At 32.7% G+C, this 21,650-nt stretch overlaps 2 protein-coding genes across 6 annotated transcripts in view; both read right to left on the bottom strand.

Annotated features, from left to right (window-relative positions):
• Positions 1-21,650, bottom strand: part of LOC129792881 (activating transcription factor 7-interacting protein 1) — a 481,750-nt gene that overhangs the window by 270,833 nt on the left and 189,267 nt on the right. The window lies entirely within an intron of this gene.
• On the bottom strand, positions 566-19,872 carry LOC129792929 (G-protein coupled receptor Mth2-like). Of its 5 annotated transcripts, XR_008750857.1 has the most exons (9): positions 19,632-19,872; positions 13,933-14,650; positions 7,504-7,765; positions 6,979-7,151; positions 5,929-6,103; positions 4,262-4,447; positions 4,037-4,116; positions 3,220-3,496; positions 2,637-2,750 (listed from the first exon to the last, which is right to left on the bottom strand). XR_008750857.1 is itself a non-coding variant. In XM_055832349.1 (8 exons), exons 2-8 carry the CDS (start codon positions 14,612-14,614, stop codon positions 2,635-2,637), a joined length of 1,674 nt encoding a protein of 557 aa, XP_055688324.1. In that variant the 5' UTR covers positions 14,615-14,650; positions 19,632-19,872; the 3' UTR covers positions 566-2,634. The 5 variants fall into 5 exon arrangements, 2 of the variants coding, with proteins under 2 accessions (XP_055688324.1, XP_055688325.1); XR_008750856.1 differs by lacking the exons at positions 3,220-3,496; positions 4,037-4,116 and adding an exon at positions 566-1,696 and having other exon boundaries at positions 1,798-2,750; positions 19,632-19,871; XM_055832349.1 differs by lacking the exon at positions 3,220-3,496 and having other exon boundaries at positions 566-2,750.

Genomic DNA, 21,650 nt, shown 5'->3' with positions numbered 1-21,650 from the left:
AAATCAAGAGCTTGCTAAGTTTTCTGAAGTCAAAAAAATGTATGATTGACAAAAAAAATAAAGAAACTTTAAACGGTGAAAAAGAAACAAGAAATATAAGGAAAAATGTCAAACGTTAAAAACAAACGTCAGTCGTGGAAATCGAATGACAAATTAGAAAAAAAAAATCTAAAACGTAAGAAGAGAAACGTCAAACGTTGCAAACGAAACGAGGTAAGAACGAAAAGGAATGTAAAACGATCAAGAAAAAACAGTTTTTCATAATTCTTATTAACTTATTAACTTATTAAAACGAAGAAAATAATGAGAATTCTAATTTTTAAAACTATTTAAAAATATTTTTAAAACTATTTAAAAATATTTTTAAAAAAACCGATATTTTATAATCGTCCTGACTAAATAAAATTGTCTCCTGACTAAAACATAATTCACTGATCGTTCAGAGATCCTGTGAAAAAAATCGAATTTTTATTCTCATTAAATATTTTTTGTGAATATTTAATTGTTTTTAGATCTTCTTAAGGTGGAATAAAATTAATAAATAAACAATTAAAAATGCAAAGAATTAAAGCAAAACTTCTTTATATTTTGTATATAGAAGAATAAGCACATAATAGACAAAATATTGTAACACACAATTTATTAATTTTTGTTCTAAATCTTATTTATTTGCACTTAATTTATTTTCAAATAAGAATTTTCCTTCTTGAAAGAATATCGCTCTATACAAATATTTGGTAGATTAGAGTGAAAATTAAAATTATAAAATTGAATTTTTAAGAGAACGCAAAAATTCAGTCTTTAAATTTTAAAATTAAAAAATATTTAGTAATATCTTAAAGCAAAGTTTTTCTTCTTTTATTTCTCTTAAACATCTTGAATAAAATCAGTTAGAATCTTATTATTTTATATTGAAAATTATCCAAAATTTTTAACAGAAAAATACATTTTTAATAAATGATCAAAAAGTTCAAAAATGTCTGAATTTTAGATTAGGTATCTATTCCCATGTTTTGACTTAAAATTTGCATTTATTCTGATGATTTTGATTTTTTTCTTTAGCAAAAAAAATCAGCCTAATTCATGTCTCTTAAAATAAAAGACTATAAATAACTATGACTATGAATAAAAGAAGTAAAACGGGGAAACAATTCTGTCCAAAATCTTTTCTTTTACTCACAACTACATTTCGACGGTTGGTTTTCCTGAATTGTTTAATTTGCGTGCTTTAAAAACAAGAAAAAGTTAATGAAAATTCTAGAAAATTTTCTTTTCAAAAACAAACTGTTAAAATCTTTAAGTGTAAGAAAAGAAAAGATTTTCAACAGAATCAAGCCTAATAAATAAATCGATGTCTTACTATGAAAAAGAAATCAATCAAAAACACATCAAATTCATTCTTAAAGCGACACAAATTGTATATTAATATTAAATCTTACATTATTAACAATTACATAGAATTATCAGCAATTTTAACAGACCCTAACTACGTATAGTCCAGAGAATTTTCTTTATACAGCAAAGATAAATTAAGTCATTTCATTGATTGTTGTGGGCGGGAAGGAAATTTTGGGGTCGATTCAGTTAAAAAGATTTTTTTTCTTACAATTCTTCAGTTATAAGATTTTATTCTCTGAAAGATCTTTTAAAATGTAACAGAATATTTTTCTTTAATAGTGTTTTTAAGAGAAAATTACTTTCAGGGATCTTTAAAGATCTTTCTGGCTGTTTTCTGAAACAATTAATTTTCATTTAATGGATAGAACGATTAAAAAATATCAACTGTCAAAATCTTACAACTTTAAGTTGTAATAAAAAAAAAGATTTTCGACAGAATCGACTCTTAATTAAAAAAGATTTTATTGACACCTTTTAGAGCATTGAACTTTGGTAAAAAAAGATAGTTGAAAATTTTTAATATTCTTCTTTATACAAATTGATATTTATTTTAACAAATACAGTGATGCTCCAAGTGGATGATTTTTAATAACTAAACAAAAAATATAAAATTGTAGCCTTTGTGTAAAAAAAAATGAAATACTTTATTCTTTACATAAAATTCCGTTAAATAAACTTTTTGCATCATTTAAATATCCTTTTTAGCACTTTAACACCCTTAACATTTAATCTCTCATTTGCCCTCAATTGGTAACACAACTTCCATCAATTACATCCAAATGGTACCTTTTAATTGCAACACTAATAAGAATTTTTCTTTTTATTATAGTGCAAATTGAATAAATTCCTTTTTCCTTCACCACCCGGAGTTACTTTCTTTTTATTTCTCACAGTAATATCATCAATCATATTTGATCCAAAAAGAAGCACATTGAGCGAATAAAAATTACAATAAAAATAAAATTCTAGAAAAAATTACGCTTCTTTGCTTAATTTCTGCCTCAATCTCTGGAAATTTGCATTAAAAATAATTATTAAAACGATGGTTTTTAACTTTTTGGCATAAAGAACTTAATATTTATAGACAAAGTGATGGCCTCTTAGTTTTTTTTGGAGTATCCTGTCCCAGAATTCTTTTTTTTTGCTTCAAACTGCCCTCAATGGGAAGCGCTCAGTCTCCAATTTCTGTCATGAAGTGAGACTTCTCCGACACTGAATTATTATTCGACTTCGTACTCATACCATATCGATTGTTGGATGATGTGGCAGCCATTGAAACATGAGATGTGCTCGTCCTGGTACTCGATCGGGATGTTTTACTGGACACCGGGAGACCCCGATAAGACCTGTATCTGTTTTTATTTTTAAATGAAACAAATTTAAATAATAAATTAATGAAAATTCTCTGTAAAAAAATAAAATATTTAAATGATAATGATTGGCAAAGATCTCTCAAAGAGTTTTCGATAAAAAAAATGGGATAGATCATGCTTGTAAATTGCGGGAGAGAGAGAGAAATTCATCGAAATGTAGAGAAATGAACACCAAACTCCCAACGAAATTTCCAAAATACTGCGAATGTGAAACTACAGCAAAGAAATTAGAATTTTCAGAGGATCCTTAAAGGGTTAATTATGGAAGATTTTTTTTTGTTTTTAGGCAAAATGATTTGGATTATTTCGGTATGCAATTACTGAATATTTAATCAGAAAAACCATCTACCAAAATTAGTAAATTTTACCATCACTCAACTACAAATCTACCATCAGTGTGATTTGATTAAACTATTTTTGTTGTTTTGTTAACTTCTTTTTAACTCACATTTAAACCCTGTTTCGTAAAGTCTTTTCAATCTTTCTCGAGACACGAAGAGATCGTTTTTTTCTTATTTCGTTTTAAATTTTTGTTTTTAAATCATTTTTTTTTATTTGTGGAAAAAGGTGAAAATCAGTCGTAGAAGATGAGAGAAAATTTTAATTCTCAACCTCTCCTTTATTGTTTCTTTTTCCGCCGATTTCTTTTTCTTATTCTTATTGTTTTGTCTCAATACTGTACTGTGGATTGTGTGGCAGCCGATGAGTTGAGTGAGCAGAGTGATCTTCAAGAGCAATAGAGAGATAAAAAGTATCAATAAGAATTAATTAACAATGCTAAGTACGTGATCGTTTTCCCCACTCTCAAGGCACACGCTTAAGTATATTATGTGTAATAATCATTAAAACGGATATAGCGCTTTCAAATTGCATCTTAAATTGAAAAGAAATATCATTAGAATACGAAGAAAATAAAAACTTCTCCCAAAAGGTCATGCTTGTAGTAATTTTCTCAATTCGCCATATATCTCACGTTTTTACTGCCCCATTGCTTTAAAACAATTTTCAAAAAAAAATCACTAAAGACCCATAAAACTCTCTCAAAACCTCTTAAATCTCGCGTGTTAATTTTTGTTAAACAATGTCAAGAATTCTAATCAATTTTTTTTTTAGCAAGAAATAATCTAAAAGAAAAAAAAACATCAACCAATTGACATTCCACAGAGAATTCACATTTCATTCTTAATGTTATTAAAAGATGAGAGAATAACTCGCATAATATTCTCTTCAAAATGCAAATAAAATGCAAAAACACCAAATCTCACCATCGCGAAATAACGCATGACTTTTCATTGTCCCTTGACTCATTTCCGATGGGGATCTTTTCATTTTTCTATTGAGGATTCTTTTTGGGAATTTTTTTTTCGCAAAAGAAAATGTAGCATACACAGAGAAAAAAAAACAATATAAGTTTCCTTATTTTTTTTAGGGGAGGGGGAGTTGTTTTTAGTAAGACACAGAGCATGGAGAAAATTAGAGAGAGATGGTACCTTTTAATGATGAGTTTCTTAATTTTGGGCTTCCACACGAAAAGCATGAAAATGAAGAATCCTTGAAGGCAATTGCAGACATCTGTAATGTAGAAAATCCAACTTTTTGGATCAATCAGCCACGAGATCACTTCCATTGTCCACGTGACGCCCATCACGATGAACAAGCGGAGATAGAGACCAAATCTGGATTTAAAATTACACAAAGGAAAGACATTAATAAAATCTATTTACATACGTATTTGCTTAAATTCATATAACTCGCATAAAGCTCGCTTATTTGGTGGAAGAAAAAAAATATTTAAACGTGAATTTCTTCATAAAGATGTTCATGGAAAAATTAGATTTTTTCTTTAATTTAAATCTTTTTAAGGTCAAATTTATTCTTGTGCAATTTAATCGCATTAATTAAAATATTAAAAAGGAGTCTATTCATCGATGCTCGTGTCTTGCGATCTATTTTGAGGATTGGTGTGTTTCCTATAAAAAAAGATCACACGTTGAATTGAAAAATTTTCAGAAGTACCTAAAGTACCATTTTCCACTTGCGATCAGCTAGGAAATTGCCAAAAAATTCAAACAATGACGTCACCATTGTACATTTTGTCTCTTTAAATTCTGTAAAACATTTTTGCCAATGTTTCAATCATGTTTTTCAGGTATTTTTTTTGTAAAAGGAATGTTTTCTATACGACTTTTTTCATTTTTCTGTAAATGCAACACAATGATCAAATTGAAAACATTTAAAGAAAAATGAACTTGTTGAAACACAAAAATGAAACATCAAGGCGACTGTTTCAGCATTTAAAGAGACAAGAAACATCATAGTAATGTAACTGTTTGCATTTTGTGAGTAAATCTTTGTAAGTTAGATTCTTGCTCTACAAGAATAGCGTTAATAATTCCTCGGAAAAGCATCTTAAACCATTTTCTGCTTCTGATTTAACCCTTCTAAAGTTTCTTTATTCTTTGAAGACGATTTCCCCAAATTTTCATCAAAATGTAAAAATTTTAAAATGAATTTACACTGAAAACGTAAATAGGTATCGACTTTAATACTTTAACCGTTTTTGGAGAATTATCTACTTAATGGCTGAAGTTTTTGAGTCTGAATTAAGAACCAAAATGGCCAAGCAGATTCAATAAAAAGCGAATTTATCTATCTTAAATGCGACAAAATGTCAGAAATGGGTTAAAAAAAAGCTTTTTCTTATGAAGTTTTGACCGTCTTACGCTTGTTTTCCATGCAGCAGATTAGTTCCGTTTGTTTCCTCCATTTCCTCAATGGAGGTCGCGTCATCAATTTCACTGAATAGACTCCTTTAAGGGCATAAAGAAGTTTTTTTTAGCAAAATATCTTATCTTATTTCAAATTAATCTAAAATATTTTATTATCGCATTTTGCTCTCGTATTAAATTTTATTAATAGGCAAACATTAATCTTTTTTAATTATTCATGTCAGTAAATATTCTCATATTTTAAGCTCCATTGACCGAAGGATGGGCACGACGTCCTGTGACTCCCATTAAACCAAAAAACTTGTCATGTTATGCTCATTCTCGGGCACAATTTATCATACACTCTACGCACCTAATGATTAGACCAAAGCGAGCCCAAAGACGTGACAAATTTTTGTAAAATAATTAATTAGAGGGAAAAATCTCACCTATCTCTGTCGGCTTCCATTTTATTGAATCTCCTACTATCACCTTTATTCATTGCCGCTGTTTCCTTCTGTAGCTTTCTTATTTGGATGGACGTCAGTGCGAAGAGAATCAAATTGATTGATATTAAAATAATAACAGGAAAGTAGAGATAGAAGAACTCTGTCAGCTTTGTGCCTGCAAAATTTAAAAGGAACAAACTTTGTAAACAAACTACCTTTTAGAAATGAAAATAATCGGAAAATATATGCAAAATTGAAACATATGGTAATGGAGGGGATATATAAACATATTTTGTACATATTTGGTTTATATTTTTTTAAATGGAAAATCAAATATAGCTCGATGCAAAAGTCTGCAATGTTTGAGTTTAGTTTAGTGCATTTGTAGCAGAGGAAGTTACAAAGGAAGATGTTACAGTGATGTCTCGCAGTAATGCCTTTTTGTTTAACCCTTTAGCGTTTTTTGGGCTTTAAGTAGACACAAACGTGAAACATTTTACTTTCCTAAATTTTGCTGAATTTAATCATTTTTCCAAGTTAGAAATGCATTAAATTCACGAAAATAAGACGAAAAATATTTCACATGGACGCAAAAGGTTTAATTTTCAATTACGTTCGTTTTCGCTTCCGATTTTCTCACGTAGAAAGGAAAGAAATGATTAAATTGTGGTTGATAGCGCCACACTAACAAATCGTAAATTGCCATTTCCGGCGTCAAAGAAAATCCTCAAAATTTAGTGATAAAGAAATTCACAGAGACGCAATACTGCGAATCTTTACTGTAAAATTAAGTAAAATTTACTCTTTTAAAAAATCAGAAAATTATTTTTATTTAAAGTCTTGGAACTGAATAAATATTTTACGTTTATTTTAAAATTAGCACAAAACAATAAAATACCCAAAATAGTCTATTTAAACGAGAAAAGGGGCGTTTAATTCCGCATTTAATGCTTTCTATCACTCACTTTGAATCGTTAAATGTGCAAAGTGATACATTATTGTATTATTAGACAGATGATACAATTTGAATTCTCCTTAAAATATACTTACTTTTGAGAAAACAAGTTTCAGCACCTATTCCTGGCCTCAAATCATTCGGGATAGCATCAGTAAATTGCAATGTAAGTGCAATCGATAGGATAACGATGGCGCATCCCCACGCATAGACGGAGTAAATAATAAACTTTTTCCTATCAGCATCCCTTTGGATACCTCGAACACCTCTGTGGAGAAAGATTTGAGTGTGTGGTGGAAGAAATCTATGAGAATTTGCTCATCTTCATCGCATCTCGGTACAATGTTTGTTGATTCTATCCACCATGTGGATCGTGTAAAATATTTCCAAACAATAATCTCACGCCTCATCATATCTTCCTCCTCCCCCCTATATACTGACATTCTCTCTGTATATTTACAAAAAAAAATCTAAAGGAGTATTTCCTCTCATCAAGAAAAAGGTCTACTGACGCGCATTGATTAAAATTTCCCCGCATCAGTCTATACATAAACATTATACTTCCGTATTTTCCTTTATATACCAAAAAGAGGAGAAATAAAAAAAAAGAAAAATCTCACCTGAATGTCCACCAAATATCAATGCACATAACATTGAGCCAGAAGAAGGAAATGAGGAATGAGAAATACGCAGTGAATCCCACAAAGGTACAAGGGAATCCATCCTTAACCACTGCCAGATGGATCAGAGAGAGCAACGTGTATCCAATGGTTAGACTTAGAACATAGCACATGAGGCACTTCCCATGGAGATTTCGCAATTCCGGTATGATGGCGTAAACAAGGAACGTCACCACGAGAAATGGAACCGATAGAAGCATTCCTACGAACGAGAGAGAGAAAAAAGAACAATTTATAGCATTAGAACATGTTTGTGTTATTATATTAAAATCTCTATTGTTCTATTTCCAGCAGCGTGAGAATTGTGTGGAGTTATACATTTTTGATACATTTTTTTTAGAAAACATTGCGTGAGTCTTTGCACTTTTTTTCATCCTTTCTCTGCGTAAGTACTTTCTTTCCTCTATTAGCGATTTCACCCCATTTATTTCATCACGGAATGAATAATTAAATGACCCCCCGAAGAGGAGGGCCAGTTCAGTAGTAAAACAGTTTGTATATAATATGGGGAAGAAAACCTTGATACATTTCGTCAAAAGAAAATTGCACGTTTTCTCTTAAAACAATGATTTTACTTTATAAATGGAATACCGGTAAAAGCGAATGAATCATTTTGCATAATTTCACAGGAAGATGCATCATTGTTCTATACTAAATTGATCAATTTTAACCCAAATATAAGGCCTTAGTTTTAATAAGTTTTTATTCAAATGGAATAAATCAAATTCTTTTATTAAAGAACTTTATGAGTTCACGCATCTTTTTCAGATAAAAAAAAGATATTTTTCAAAATTTTTAGATTCCTCAATCCAATCAAAAGTTATTAACTGTTAAAATTAGGACCTAACTTCTTTGCCACCTTGTACGTTCCCACTTTGGGCATGAAGATAGATTAGGTATCTATCAGGTTAGGTAATGATTAACTAAAGAGATTAAATAGATTAAGAAAAATTATGCAAGATTTACTATAAAATATCGATTGATCTAAAGAAAAAATAGCTAACTTTTAAACTAAATTAATAATTATTAATCATAAAAGATTAAACGTATATAAGCTTTCCATGAATCTTTTCCAATTTAGTAATGAGACCAAAACCAGGTTAAGCCATTAGTGATTTAGCTGTGTTTCTTTCAGACACAGCTTTTGTGTACCGAGCAAAATCGAAAGTCGTCAGATCGGGCTCAAACTTGGGATGAGCACGAATTAGGGTCCCCACATTCCAAAAAACGTATGCGCCAAAAAATTTTTTTTCCGGCCGGCCGTCCGTCCGGCCGGATTATAAACTTAAATTGCAAGAGAACGGTGATAGATAGAGACTTGCGGTAAACGGCAAAGTTTAAATATCGACCTGAAGAAATCCGATTATGAGGTCAAATCCACCCCCCCACCCCCCCGTCCGCCATTTTGAATAACCTCAAAATTTTGTTTTCGCTATATCTCAGCCGCTATTATAGCTAGAGGGCTGAAATTTTGATATGTTGTAGGGGCCATCAAGAGCTTTCCAACGATACCTCATTTTTGAAAATCGGTCAAGCCGTTTAGTCAATATGGCCGCCACAATTTTTCATCGAAAATCGACCATAACTCGAAAACGGCTTGACCGATTTTGATCAACCCGGGGTCAAATGAAAGATCTCAACAAACCCTACAACTCTCTAGAACATCCGAAGTTTCAAAAGTGACCGCTAGGGGGCCAAAAATCAAAAACAAAATTTTCGATGAGTTTTCGATGAATATCTCGAAAACGGCGACATAAATTTTTTTCATTTTTTGATATGTTGTAGCTGACCATATTATCTAGCACCATGCCAAAAATGAAGAAAATCTATGGATCCGTTCTCGAGATATAGCCTTCCAAAGTTGGCATGTCATATCTCGGGTTCTACAAGTCCGATTTCGATCAACTCAAGCGCAAATGAAAGGTTTCGAGAAACTCTACAAATGTCTAGAACATTGCAACTTCGAGAAATGACCGCAAGAGGCGCTAAAGTCAAAAACAAAGTTTTCGAAAATTTCGAACTCGAATTTTTCGAAAATGGCGACATAAATTTTTTTCATTTTTCGATATGTTATAGCTGACTTCAAGACCTTTCAAACAAAAAAAAAATTTACGAAAATCTATGGATCCGTTCTCGAGATATGGCCTTCCAAACATTTCTTAGGGTATGACTTTTCAACTTTTCCCGACTTTGCGCGTATTTAAATTTATTCGCGTTCTAGTTTGCTCTCACAAAATTGGTACACTGAAAGAAACACAGCTCCCGTAAGCTTGGTCAGCTTACCAGTACATTTTTGAATCTTATTTGATTTAATTTAATTGATTTATAATTAAAATTTTAGCTTGTTCCTGAGTTAGTTTTTAAGTTTGGAGGAACTTGCGTTTAACTCGTTAAGAACCGTAAGAAAGTATTTCTTTGAGCTCAAATAAGAAATTTTTAAACAAAAATCCCAAGATCGAAATGATCGGTTTTCATGCATCCTGAACCTGTGAGTCCTTGATGATGTCTTTTGCAATCTTAAAATATTCAAGGATCATAAATACATAATTCTGCATTGATTCTACTTTAATAATTAAAACTAAAAAACCAAAATTAAGCATTTTCAAAAACAAGTTTTGAAACGAAAACGTATCATTGATTTTTAAGGGTTAATGTCTATAAAACTAATCCTAAGACATAACAAGAATATCCACAATAATTTTTAGAAATTATACTGAAATATTAAAAATTATAATCAACCATAAAAATGCTTGAGGAATTTATTTAATTATCAATGTAAATTAAGAATAAAAATTGAAAACCTTACTTTGAAAGAAAGAAATCATGGATAAGATAATTTTTATCGCATTGCTTTCTAACAAGATTGTAAAATATGTTACTTAATCTGAGGTTTTGTCAGAAGATAAACCTGATAAAATGGATTAAATAAATCTCAAAGACTTTCTCAATGTATTTTTGATGAAAAGTTGTTTTATTCAAAAACCCAAAATAAAACTTAATTTTTTTTATAAACATTTCCTGAGTTTTCTTTAAAAAAAAGTTTTTTTTCTTTACTCCTAACAAGGATTGCTATAAAGCTCCATAAAGAACTCATAGTTAGTCATAAATTTAAGAGAAAAAAGCTCAGAACGTGCTAAGTCACGAAGAGTCCTCATTTTCAATTCATATAAGGATCTTATGACAGGAGACGATAATTTATTGTTGTTTGCCCTCCCGCACTTATTTCATACAAGGCATTTTCTGCAACATATCCAATTGGAAGTTAATTAAAAAAATAAGTATAGATAAGAAGTTTTATCCCGTGGAAAATGCTGCATAAATTTTCTTTTCAGTCAGCTTTATGGGTGGAATTTATTTGTTGATTTAATCAACATCCATTATAATCCAGGTCGATCGTATTATATGAAAATTAGAGAAAGCACTTCCCTTAAATGGGACACGCACAATGAAAAATCCTTGTGCATGTTGGTCTCATTTTAGCTCCTCATCTAAATACTTGCGGGGTGATTGCTAATGCCACGCATTGTGTGACAAGTGAAATTGAAATGAAAAGTGAAAAAGCCGGGAATTAATTTCATAATGCTCACAGTCGTTTTGGTGACACAATGTCCCCAGAGGAAATGAAATGGCATTAGCGAAGAAGAAAAAAAACATGTTCTTTTGCATAGTGTTGGCGCTAAGGGTAAATATTGATTCGAATATCAAATGAACTCGACAAATATTTTGCGAAAATGGCACTGGAAAAGGTCGCTCTTCACATGCCAATTTCATCGAATTCACACACCCATTTTGGGGCACTGTTCATCCCTTTTTTATTCCATCACCCCCTCGTACACCACACACAATTATGTGGCCCCCCACGATGAGTGGAGACTCATCGCATGGAGCACCCGCATGGATGATGTGGGTGTTGTGTGAAATGTGTTTGGAAATAAAAGTCAGTGTTTATAACACTATATTTGGTATTCAATTTTAGCCATGATAATGCATTGTAATTTAATTAATCAGCTGAATTATTGGATAAATTAGCGGAAAAATTGTGATTTTTTCAATATTTGTTTGTTGAATTAAGGGTTTGGTAAAATATTTTAAAAAAAACGTGAATTTTCTCACTTTTCATCATATAATCTTCAACAAAGTTTAATCCTGATCTATAGATAAACCTTTTTAAGCATTTCTAGGTGGAATCCGAACTACCACAACATGATGTTGTGTTGTGGTGTGACGAAATGTAATGTCGCCTCAACAAGTGGTTGTTGGTGGGTCGCACACACTCACTCTTTTCGACTGAGGATCAATTATATTATTTTATGCTTATCAGGAAGTACGAGAGAGAGAGAGAAAGAGGATATCAGACCTACTGATAATTGACACTTTAATTATCCACATGGATGCCAATTAGTTATGCTACAATTTACGATAAATCTCTCATTTTCATCCACCCACAACTGCTAATTTCCCTTTAATCTCATTTGCGTTCTCATTTCCACCCGCCATCCGCATATTGCTCGCACGAAAATAAGGTAGACAATTAATTAGGAGAGACATGTTGTCCACAAAAAAATGCTCCTCTGTCCAACATGTAGCAAAAAAAAAAATTTTTTTAGCTGCGTGTCATCGCACAACAACCTAATAATGCGAATGATTGGCAAATACGCGCCCATCCTATTGATTTTTTTTGTCATACCTCCCTCCTCTTGGGGATAAAACGAAGGCTATATATTGGCAAAAACACCCAAGAGAAGGAATTGTGCTTTATTGAAGAGAATGAATGTAATCTTGCGTGTTGAGAGTGAAAGTGGATGATTGGATTGCTAAAACAACTCATTTCTCAATCACCTTTTGTAATATAATAATTGTGTAGAAAAATTCTCAACATGCAAATAATAAATTCATAATATCACAATGATACAATATGCAATAGATTATGTGGATTTGTTGGGAAAATAGTTTTGATAAGATATAGTAATAAATGCGGTAATTTGGTGGAACCGAAATTACCTTATCAATCATCCACTTCAACATATATAAATGTAGGTCACTAAAACCAAACATAATTTATTAAATTCATTCAGGAAGAAACATAAATAAAGAGGAGGTAATATTGGACGTTTCCCTTAATGCGTACGCCGCACATTGATCCTTTTTAAGGGATCGCAGCTTATTTAGTGAATTTTTAGAGAAAAAGAATTTTTTGGGAGCTCAAAGAAGTTTATTCATCCATCTATGAAAAACATTTTCATTCACAAAACCTGTTGATCCTGTGACGATGCTCTGAATCCCTTTACAAAGTATTTTTTATGGCCCTGAAAGTTAAGATTGTGAGTCAAAAATCTCTCTATAGGCAGCTAATAAATTCTGAAACTTGAAAAAAAATCCAAGAAAACTCTTTCAAGATCGTATCAATGAGTCAACAAAGGGTTTTTGTGCTCTAGCAAACACTCTTTGAATTGAATTAAAGGGAAAAATATAAAAGACGAAGAATTTTTTTGGCAATCTTTGCCGGCCTTTTATTTCTAGGAATAGTCAAATAATAAGCGATTTTCTAGCCAATTTTGTAACAAAAATTTAAAATTCTTCTTGAATTCTCATTAAATGGTCAAATGTTGATTAGAATTTAATATTTTCATTTTTGAAAATTAATTTTTGTTTTGAAAAAATTAAATTCCGAAATACTCTCATTTTGACCATTTATTGTTCTTGTAGGATTTCCAAAACTTCTTGAGAATCCCTTATGTGATCTCAGTGGAAAATTGGGAATTTCTTTAAGGATTTCTTAAGCTTTTAGCTGTGATTCTTTCTTCAAAGAATTTTTATTGTCTACAAAATAAAATGCGTCAAAATTATATTTTGAATGTGGAAGTTTTTCATATAGTGGATGAATAAGCTCCTTTACTTCTACTTGATACAGGAAGCCGGGAATCTGAATATCAAGGATTCATCTTTGAGATAAAATCCTGCGTTTTCTCCCAAAATTTCGACCCAGATCCTGTACTTCTCCAAGAGCTACGGATTGGAGAATTTTTATTAAGAAAAGGTCAGTCCAGTCTTCAAGAAGGATGTAAATCAGTTCACAAACTTCCTTTGAATTTCTTTTTTAAACCAAAAATTAGACTTAAAATTTAATTCAATTTAAATCATTTTATTTGCTTCTAAGTATCCCCACGCAATGCCTCAAAATTCCGTTCTAGAAAATTGAGAAATATTTCCAATTCACGCAAAACACAATAAAAAGAAATTATCAAAAGAATAATCAACACATCAACACGAATGATGAGATATCTCCTCAATAATCTCCTGATGATTGCAAAAATAATGAAAGCACTATGCTAAAAATATCTTTAATGTGAAAGAAAGAAAAGAACTCACCAATTGGATAAATGACGAACTTTGCGCTGTCTTGATCGGGAAAGCAGACAAAGACCTTCGTAGTCAAAATTGGATTCTCCACGGTACTATTTTGCGTATTCATGAGTGCTATGCAGTACTCATTTTTGTCCTTTGGCGAATCTTTATCTACTTTTAGGTGTCCATTGTAGTGAATTTCATACGCCTCCTCAGGATATGCATCTGGATCGAGATCGTACATTGCACCACACGGTTTCCCATACACAATCCCAAATCTTTCCTCAATATTCACTTCATTCGTTACATTTCCATCCTCTTCGTGGATTGGAAGTAGAATGGGTTTGCTCCCATTGTACCTACTGCACTCCCCATGGCTGTAGATGTAACCCCTTGGGCAGCAGTATTTCACACAATTCCCCTTAATGTTGCAAATACATCCCCGGATATGAGATTCAACGGGGAATTTTAAAGTCCGATTAACCATCTCATAGTCATACGTTCCATACTGATCTGGTTGATACAAGATGCCATCGAAGAGTATATTCCCATTAGCATCATATACACCACCCGTAATGTTGATGGTGTCAAAATATGGACACGGCACTGAAAGGGAATCCTTTACGAGGGTCTGAGGCGCCACAGGACACCACTGGAGGAGGACAAGTGCTAAAACTACCACTACAGCTACCTTTTCCTTCTCCATCGCGCAAGCAAATCACTCTTCCACGCACGGATTGTTCTGCAAAAAAAAAAAGAGAAAAAGGGTTTTTTATAATATTAAAAGGAAAACCTTTTTTAATGGGACTCAAGTGGTATTCTTTAAACCTAATTTTAGACAAACACAAGAGGGTGATGCTTTCCTTAACAAGTGGAAATTTATACTGTTGCCTGAAAAGCTTTTCACAGAGAGGGAAAGCCGAATCAATTTGAATGTTTATTGATAAATATTTGATAAATAAAATAAATCTTCTATTATCAGTTCAATATTTTAAAACAGAAATTTAACAAAATGTTAAAATTATTAAATTTCCCAAAATAATAATGATTGCACCGCAATATTCAAAGCATAAAGTCACAGACTGGAAATTCATATAGCAATTATTTGGTTTATCAACTGGAAAATACGAAATAATGCTACAAAACTAGTCACAATATTTTATTTCCTGCAAATGCTTGAATTTTTTGGAATTCCTCTACAAAAAAATACTTTTCGTGCTCATTTTTATATAACTCTTTTTGTCTGTTTTATACAGTTTTTACTGATTAACTTTTGCGACACTGAATGCTTCTTGGAGGCAGCGAGACAGAAGAAAAAAATTCCACCATGAGAAAAATTTTGTTGAATCCCGCATTTGTGACTCATAATCTCATATCACAAATAATAGTTTTATTTTTTTCATACAGGAAAAAATAAGTTATATCGCCTTTTGGATAAGTATGTAATTTAGCACAGAGATTCGAGTTTCTTAAATTAATTTTGTGTCTCATTTGCAATCCATGTAATTTGTTCAAATTTGCAATCAATAAATCTTGCGAAATAGCATCAATTTATTTGTACGAATGATTTGTAAACCACAAAGTACGAGTATACTTGGAGCATGTCTACCACACAAACGTGAGACCATGAGTAAAACCAACTTCCTCGCAAACTCAATACTTGAACGATAAATTTCTTATCAATCAACTAGACTGATTAGAGTTTCCTTATCAATTAAAGAAAAATTGGTCACAGTGTGTTAAGGAAGCCATGTTTGCAAGACATATTGCTAATACGGCTCTTAACTAAATTGGATAAAAAAGCGCTTCTCAAAAAACAATTTTATTGAATTATATCTTTCCTCCTCACAGTAACACCGCACTTATCTCTAATTGTATTTGTAAACTCTGCTAAATTACTTTGTGGTGGATATTATGAATAAATAAATATCTTGAAGTAAAAAAACTTGGATTTTATTCAGATTTCCCCAAATAGCCATTATCACAAGACGACAATTCATGTTTGAGTGATAATTACATTTGCTTAATAAGATATGTATATATCTTTGACTATATTATGACTGAGTCATTGTAAATCTCAAAGTATTTAATACAAAAGTTGCTTTTTTTTTAACTTTTCAGAAGAACGAAAAAAACATTTTATTGAAGATTAAGAATTAAACCAGATAAGGCTTGAAAATTTTGCATTATTTATTTTTGGAGCATAAAAGGAACATAAAAGTTAAATGAAGTAGAAAAAATAAGAGTTTGGGGCGTTTGGGGGCTCTTCACAAAAGAAGTTCATGCATTGACCTTTCAAAAACTTCCTCATTTACAATTTTGACTCCTTTTATCCTCTTGAAAATTAAAAAAAAGCCGAAGAAATAGCTAAAAAACTCACAAAAAAGAAAGAAATAAAGGTTGCTTAAGATTTTTTCATTCTCTACAAGATAAAATGGGTCAAAATTGTTTAGTCAATGAGGGAGTTTTTCAACAGTCAATGCATATACTCTTTTTTTGAAAATCGCTTGAGAATTGGCTTTCCTGATAATTTTTGAAATAAATTTAAAATAAAACATTTCTTGGACACATCTTGGTTAAATGCAATAAAGCCTTTAGAGTGAGTAATTAAAAATTGCAAGAAATTCATTATTTTTATATAAATAACTTTTATTTCGTATTAACTCTTAAAAAGCCAAGGTCTTGGGACTTCCTTTGAATACCAAGAGGGGTCGTTGAGTGACCCCAAAAGCATGTTAATTTTTTCACAAAGTTTTCAGCTTGGAGTTTTGGGGCAGTATCTTCTCTAGGCTCCTTATAAAGTCCTCTGGCTCCCTAAACCAACAACATTTTTTTAAACATTTATATGCTTCTTAAAGTATGTTATATGTTTTTTATGTATTTTTTTTTTAAATTTCTGCTCAAATCACCAAGGAACTTGGTTCCAAAAGCTGGAAAATTTATTAAATTTATTTATTGAATAGCTGCACGACATTTAGCGCTGCGGTCATTTAATGACCCCCCTTGGTTTCTTAGGGGGTAAACTAGCAAATTTGGGGCAATTTTCGCATTTTCACAACAAAATGTTTAAACTAGGAGACGATTCTCAGTAAATAATCAGTAATGATTTTCAATTAAAAAATACGTGATTACTGCTACAAACGTGCGCGATTAAACTCATTAAGGAAGATCTTTAAATTAAGTATTATTTGTCTAAAAAAATCTATATAGTCACTTGTAGTTTTGTTTCTAACTTAACAAGATAAAATACTGGAATTCCCCGAACTCTGATACTTCACTACGTATCTTTCTATTCTAATCCAGATTTATCCAAAACTGATTGTGTGGAACTAAAATAAATACAAGTTTATTGACGCAACATTTGAACATCTTAAAAACTTTCAAAAATTATTAATGAGTTAAAAAATACGTTTTTGCAATTTTCTCTTTCAAATTAAATTTTCCCCAAATTGGCTATTAGTTGGTATACCACAATCGTGGCATACCAAGTATTGTAATCGTCGGAAAAACCGACCACCTCAGATCGGGCTCAAACTTGGTATGAGCACGTTTTAGACATCCCACATTACGAAAATGGTGGTGGAAAATTTTTGATCCGGCCGGCCTGCCGGCCTGCCGTCCGGTGGCCCAAACTTTGGCTTATAGCTCAAGAACGGTAACAGATAGAGACTTCAGGTTTGAAGTTTTCTATAGAAATGTGGGTGTAAAATTTCATTTTTTTGCATTTTCAAAATCCAAGATGGCCGCCGTCCGCCATTTTGAAATAACGTCAATCAGTTCCCTTATAGCTAGAGGTCTGAAATTTTAGTATGTTGTAGAGCTCAGTGAGATGTTTTCATCAACAAATCATACTTGAAAATCGGTCAAGCAGTTTAGCAAATATGGCGGCCTAAAGCAAAAAGTGTTTTTTCGATATAACTCGAGAACGGCTTGACCGATTTTGATCATCTTGGTATCAAATGAAAGGTATTGAGAATCCCTACAACTGTCTAAAACATTCCAAGTTCCAAAAATGGCCGCAAGAGGCGCTAAAATCAAAAACAAAAATTGCCTAACTTTAAGGGGCAATATCTCCGAATCCCCATCTTAGATTTCCTTGAATTTTTGATATGTTGTAGCCTGACTTAATATCTTTCACCAGCCCGAAAATGAAGAAAATCTATGTCGCCGTTTAGAAGATATGGCCATTTAAAAAATTCTTGAATTTGAAAAGTTCTAATAGCCATATCTCTTGAACCGCTTATCCGATTTGGCTCAACTTGGTATCAAATTAAAGGTTTTGCAAAATTCTACAACTTTCTAGAACATCAGAAACCTCTAGAACCATTCCTTCAAGACAAAAAGTGCAAAAACTGTTTTGGTAGAACAAAAATCCGCCATTTTGTGTTCTGGAGGTGACCTTGAAATGTATCGAAATATTTGTCAGATTATAGCTTATTTCAATACCTTTCCATAACTAGTCAAGAAATTTCTGTAGGTCTAATAGAACTTAAGATATAAGCATTTTTATCTTCCATATTGATGAATTTCATAAAAAAATCAACTTTGCCTACTAATTCTGCTCACAAATTAAATTACAACGCATAGACTGACCCATCCGCGTTGTGGTATACCAACTTTAATAACTGGACGCGTTATGATTGACTTTTCTTTTGAAGTAATTTCTCATAAATCTGCTTGTTTAAATGAAATTACATTCTCGCCCATATTTTATCACTCAAAAAGCACTCAAAGTTAATTCTTCTGAGAATTATATAAAAAAAATCTCTCACCAATTCCTTTTAATTATTGCAATCTTTATGAAACTCTACATGGAAATATTGCAAAGATATTGTTATGAGGAAAATCTTTACACCGTTCCTTCACATCCAAGAATTTCATGGACGCTACGTGAGACAAGCCTCTGATAAATCAAATAATCTCCAGTGTGGCGTCGATGAATACATTTCCGTGGTTAATTCTTATTGAATAAATTGTATGATTAAAACTTGTATAAAAACCACAAAATCTCTTCTCTTGAAAATCAAGAAGAAATATTGAAGATTAAAAAATGACTTCATAGATCCTTAAAAAATCCTCGATAAAGACTTCAAGACAAACAGGAGGATCTTTTGGAGATCACATGCGGTTTCTTCTGCATGATTGGTGAATTAAAGTCTCCCAAATTAACTGTCAATCAATGGGGATCCCCTTGAAAGAGCAAGAATTCTATTTTTGCTTCTATTTCTTCTGATTCTTTTAGTAGGAGAAAAAAGCAACAATTGGATGTTTTTTATTTTTCTTCTATGTATGTATATAGCGAAGTTAGGCCGTGAGATGGTTTTTTGGACACAACCGGTTTTTTTCATCGCGCTCGTGTTTCGCATTTCATTCAAAATGCGCAAAACATACAATATATTTTTTGAGCCCTTTCCCGCATTGACCATTTCCGCGAAAAGGAAAAGCTCATTTTTGTAGGTGGAAAATTTATATTAGCGTGAGAATGTAAAATGAATAACTTTCTGTGGGAATTTCAGGGAAAACCACTCAAGTCACAGCGAGATCTTTATAGATCTATGTGTGAGGAAAAGGTGCGTTTTGTGCTTTGCAATTTGCAAATTTAAGTAAATATTTCCACTACATAAAATGCCGCGAGTCCCACGAGTCAATGGTTGTCTCTTTGGGAGAAAAAAAACATATTTGCCAACGATAAGAATATAAGAATTGGAAAAGGGCAATCATACCTGTTTTTCGAGATATTTCTTCTCTGCAAGGCTACTCCAAAACTTGGCTAAATCCACAATAATTGCACTTTTGAGTACTCCATTTGATGCACAACACTTTCACCACTCACAGAACGTCCAACGAGATTGGATATTTTATTTTCTGGAATTTCCACACACAGAGATAATATCCACACACCTTCGGACGACGCGCAAAGAGGCACTACCGACTCGCACTGCTGTGAATCACCAACTGATTTTTCTTTTGCAAGTCGCACTCTTCGCCAGCAGCACGAAGCGGGGTAGTCAGTAGCTAAGAGGAATCATCAAAGCTTCACGCATACACACCTGCCTTACGATTTCAATCTTTTTTAAACGTTACTTGATGGAAGTTTAATCTCATTTATGTACAATATGATTTAAATCATTTTTAGACAGGATATTATTCTTATAATTAGAGATGATACAGAAGCAACAGAAGAATCTGATTTGAGTCTTTGGAAATCTTCCACAGTCTCAGCACCTCTAGTCATAGTTCGATATACCTTAAGAAGATTTGCTTGTAGAGTGAACGAACGAAAAAATTGATCATCTGAAATAAAAATAAAAAGGTTTATCCCTAAATGCTGATACACTTGCTCTTTACTTTTAAAAAAAACGCCTCAAAAGCTCTGCTATGCCAAATCGTTGTTCGAAACTTAATTATCAAATCTCAACGGATGTAATTTATTGTTTCAAACAACGATTTGGCGTAGCAGAAATAGTAGGCTTAGTATAAGAGCAAGTGTTTCAGCATTTAGAAGTTAATATTTAAACAAAAATACGTACCTCATAATAGAAAACTTTATTTTTAGTTGTTTATTCCTCCTTTTGTTATTTTTTCCTTAGATATATTTCAATTCTAAGCAAGGCCCGCGAAGTTTCGGGCGAAGAATTATATACCGAATCATTTCCACACCTAATCCCACAACCAATTGTTGTACCATCAGCTTAACCGTTGGGATGAAGCTTCTACAATACCGATTCTCCACCAGATCTGAATGACTATTCTTAAGACAACAATGATACAACGGTTGTATTGCCTAGAAGTGGGCTATCACGAATTCATGTAGGTGGCTATCACGAGTACCTCGGTACTCCGGTTCCACATCCGGATAATATTACGGATGTGCCAGAACTGTCGGAAGGAGAGGACGCCCTACACCATCAGGGATGAGACTTCGATGGACCGGACACGTACTTTACGGGCATTGGCCGGACATCAGAGGTACCTCAACCAAGAAAGAGGCAAAGAGGAGACAAAAAGGCACTATAAAAAACCAGCGTCTCCAAGATGCATTTAATGCACGCGGTGATGCATTAAAAGGAAATGCAACCGCAGAGCCTCACTACCTGGGTCCACTCATCAAGTGTAAGCACTGCGCTGGCCTCAATTTTAGCGCAGAAGCTTCCAATGGGAACCTAGAAGCGCGAGAATTTGCCATTTGCTGCATGAATGGCAAGGTGCGTGTACCTCTCATACGGCAACATTAACGGATTCAGCAACTTCTTCAGGACACCGAGGACCTTGTGGCACGCTCATTCCAGGCGAACATATGAAAATACAACACTACACTTGGATTTGCATCATATAAATTCAATCATCCCAGGAACCATCGGACGTGCCCATTCCTGTGTTTTGTTCGGATACAAATCGTGGCGTATCACTACGTGTCATACCCACGACCAAAAGATTTAAATACAGCATGTATTTGGTCAACTTTACTTCCTGGATCCTCAACAAGCGGCTGCACAGCGTGTAAATCGGCAACTCGGTGACCATTTGGATGACATGCTCATTAGGGAAATGGATGACATCATTCGCAGCAACAATCCCTTTGTGAGACTCTACAGGCGGCTACGCTTATATGAAGCTACTGAATTGGAAAGGGTGCGCTCTGCTACTGTAGCTCGAGGTGATACGGAGCCTCAGAGCACTCAACCTGTCCTCATACTTTATATCCTTTCGGGTCAAAACTGCGGCACACATGGAGCAGATGT

This window comes from Lutzomyia longipalpis, chromosome 3 (assembly GCF_024334085.1).
Source record: "Lutzomyia longipalpis isolate SR_M1_2022 chromosome 3, ASM2433408v1".
Taxonomy (NCBI): Eukaryota; Metazoa; Arthropoda; class Insecta; order Diptera; family Psychodidae; genus Lutzomyia; species Lutzomyia longipalpis.
Note: the sequence above shows the minus strand (reverse complement) of the source record. Positions and strands in the feature narration are given on the sequence as shown.

Bases quoted from the DNA above. Each gene is read 5' to 3' on its own strand.
- LOC129792929 (XM_055832349.1), bottom strand. From the start codon at position 14,614: ATGGAGAAGGAAAAGGTAGCTGTAGTGGTAGTTTTAGCACTTGTCCTC. The intron at 7,766-13,932 runs GTGAGTTCTTTT...TCTCGTTCGTAG, and splicing joins GTTCGTCATTTATCCAATTG to GAATGCTTCTATCGGTTCCA. The intron at 2,751-4,036 runs GTGAGATTTGGT...AAATAAAAACAG, and splicing joins TCATGCGTTATTTCGCGATG to ATACAGGTCTTATCGGGGTC.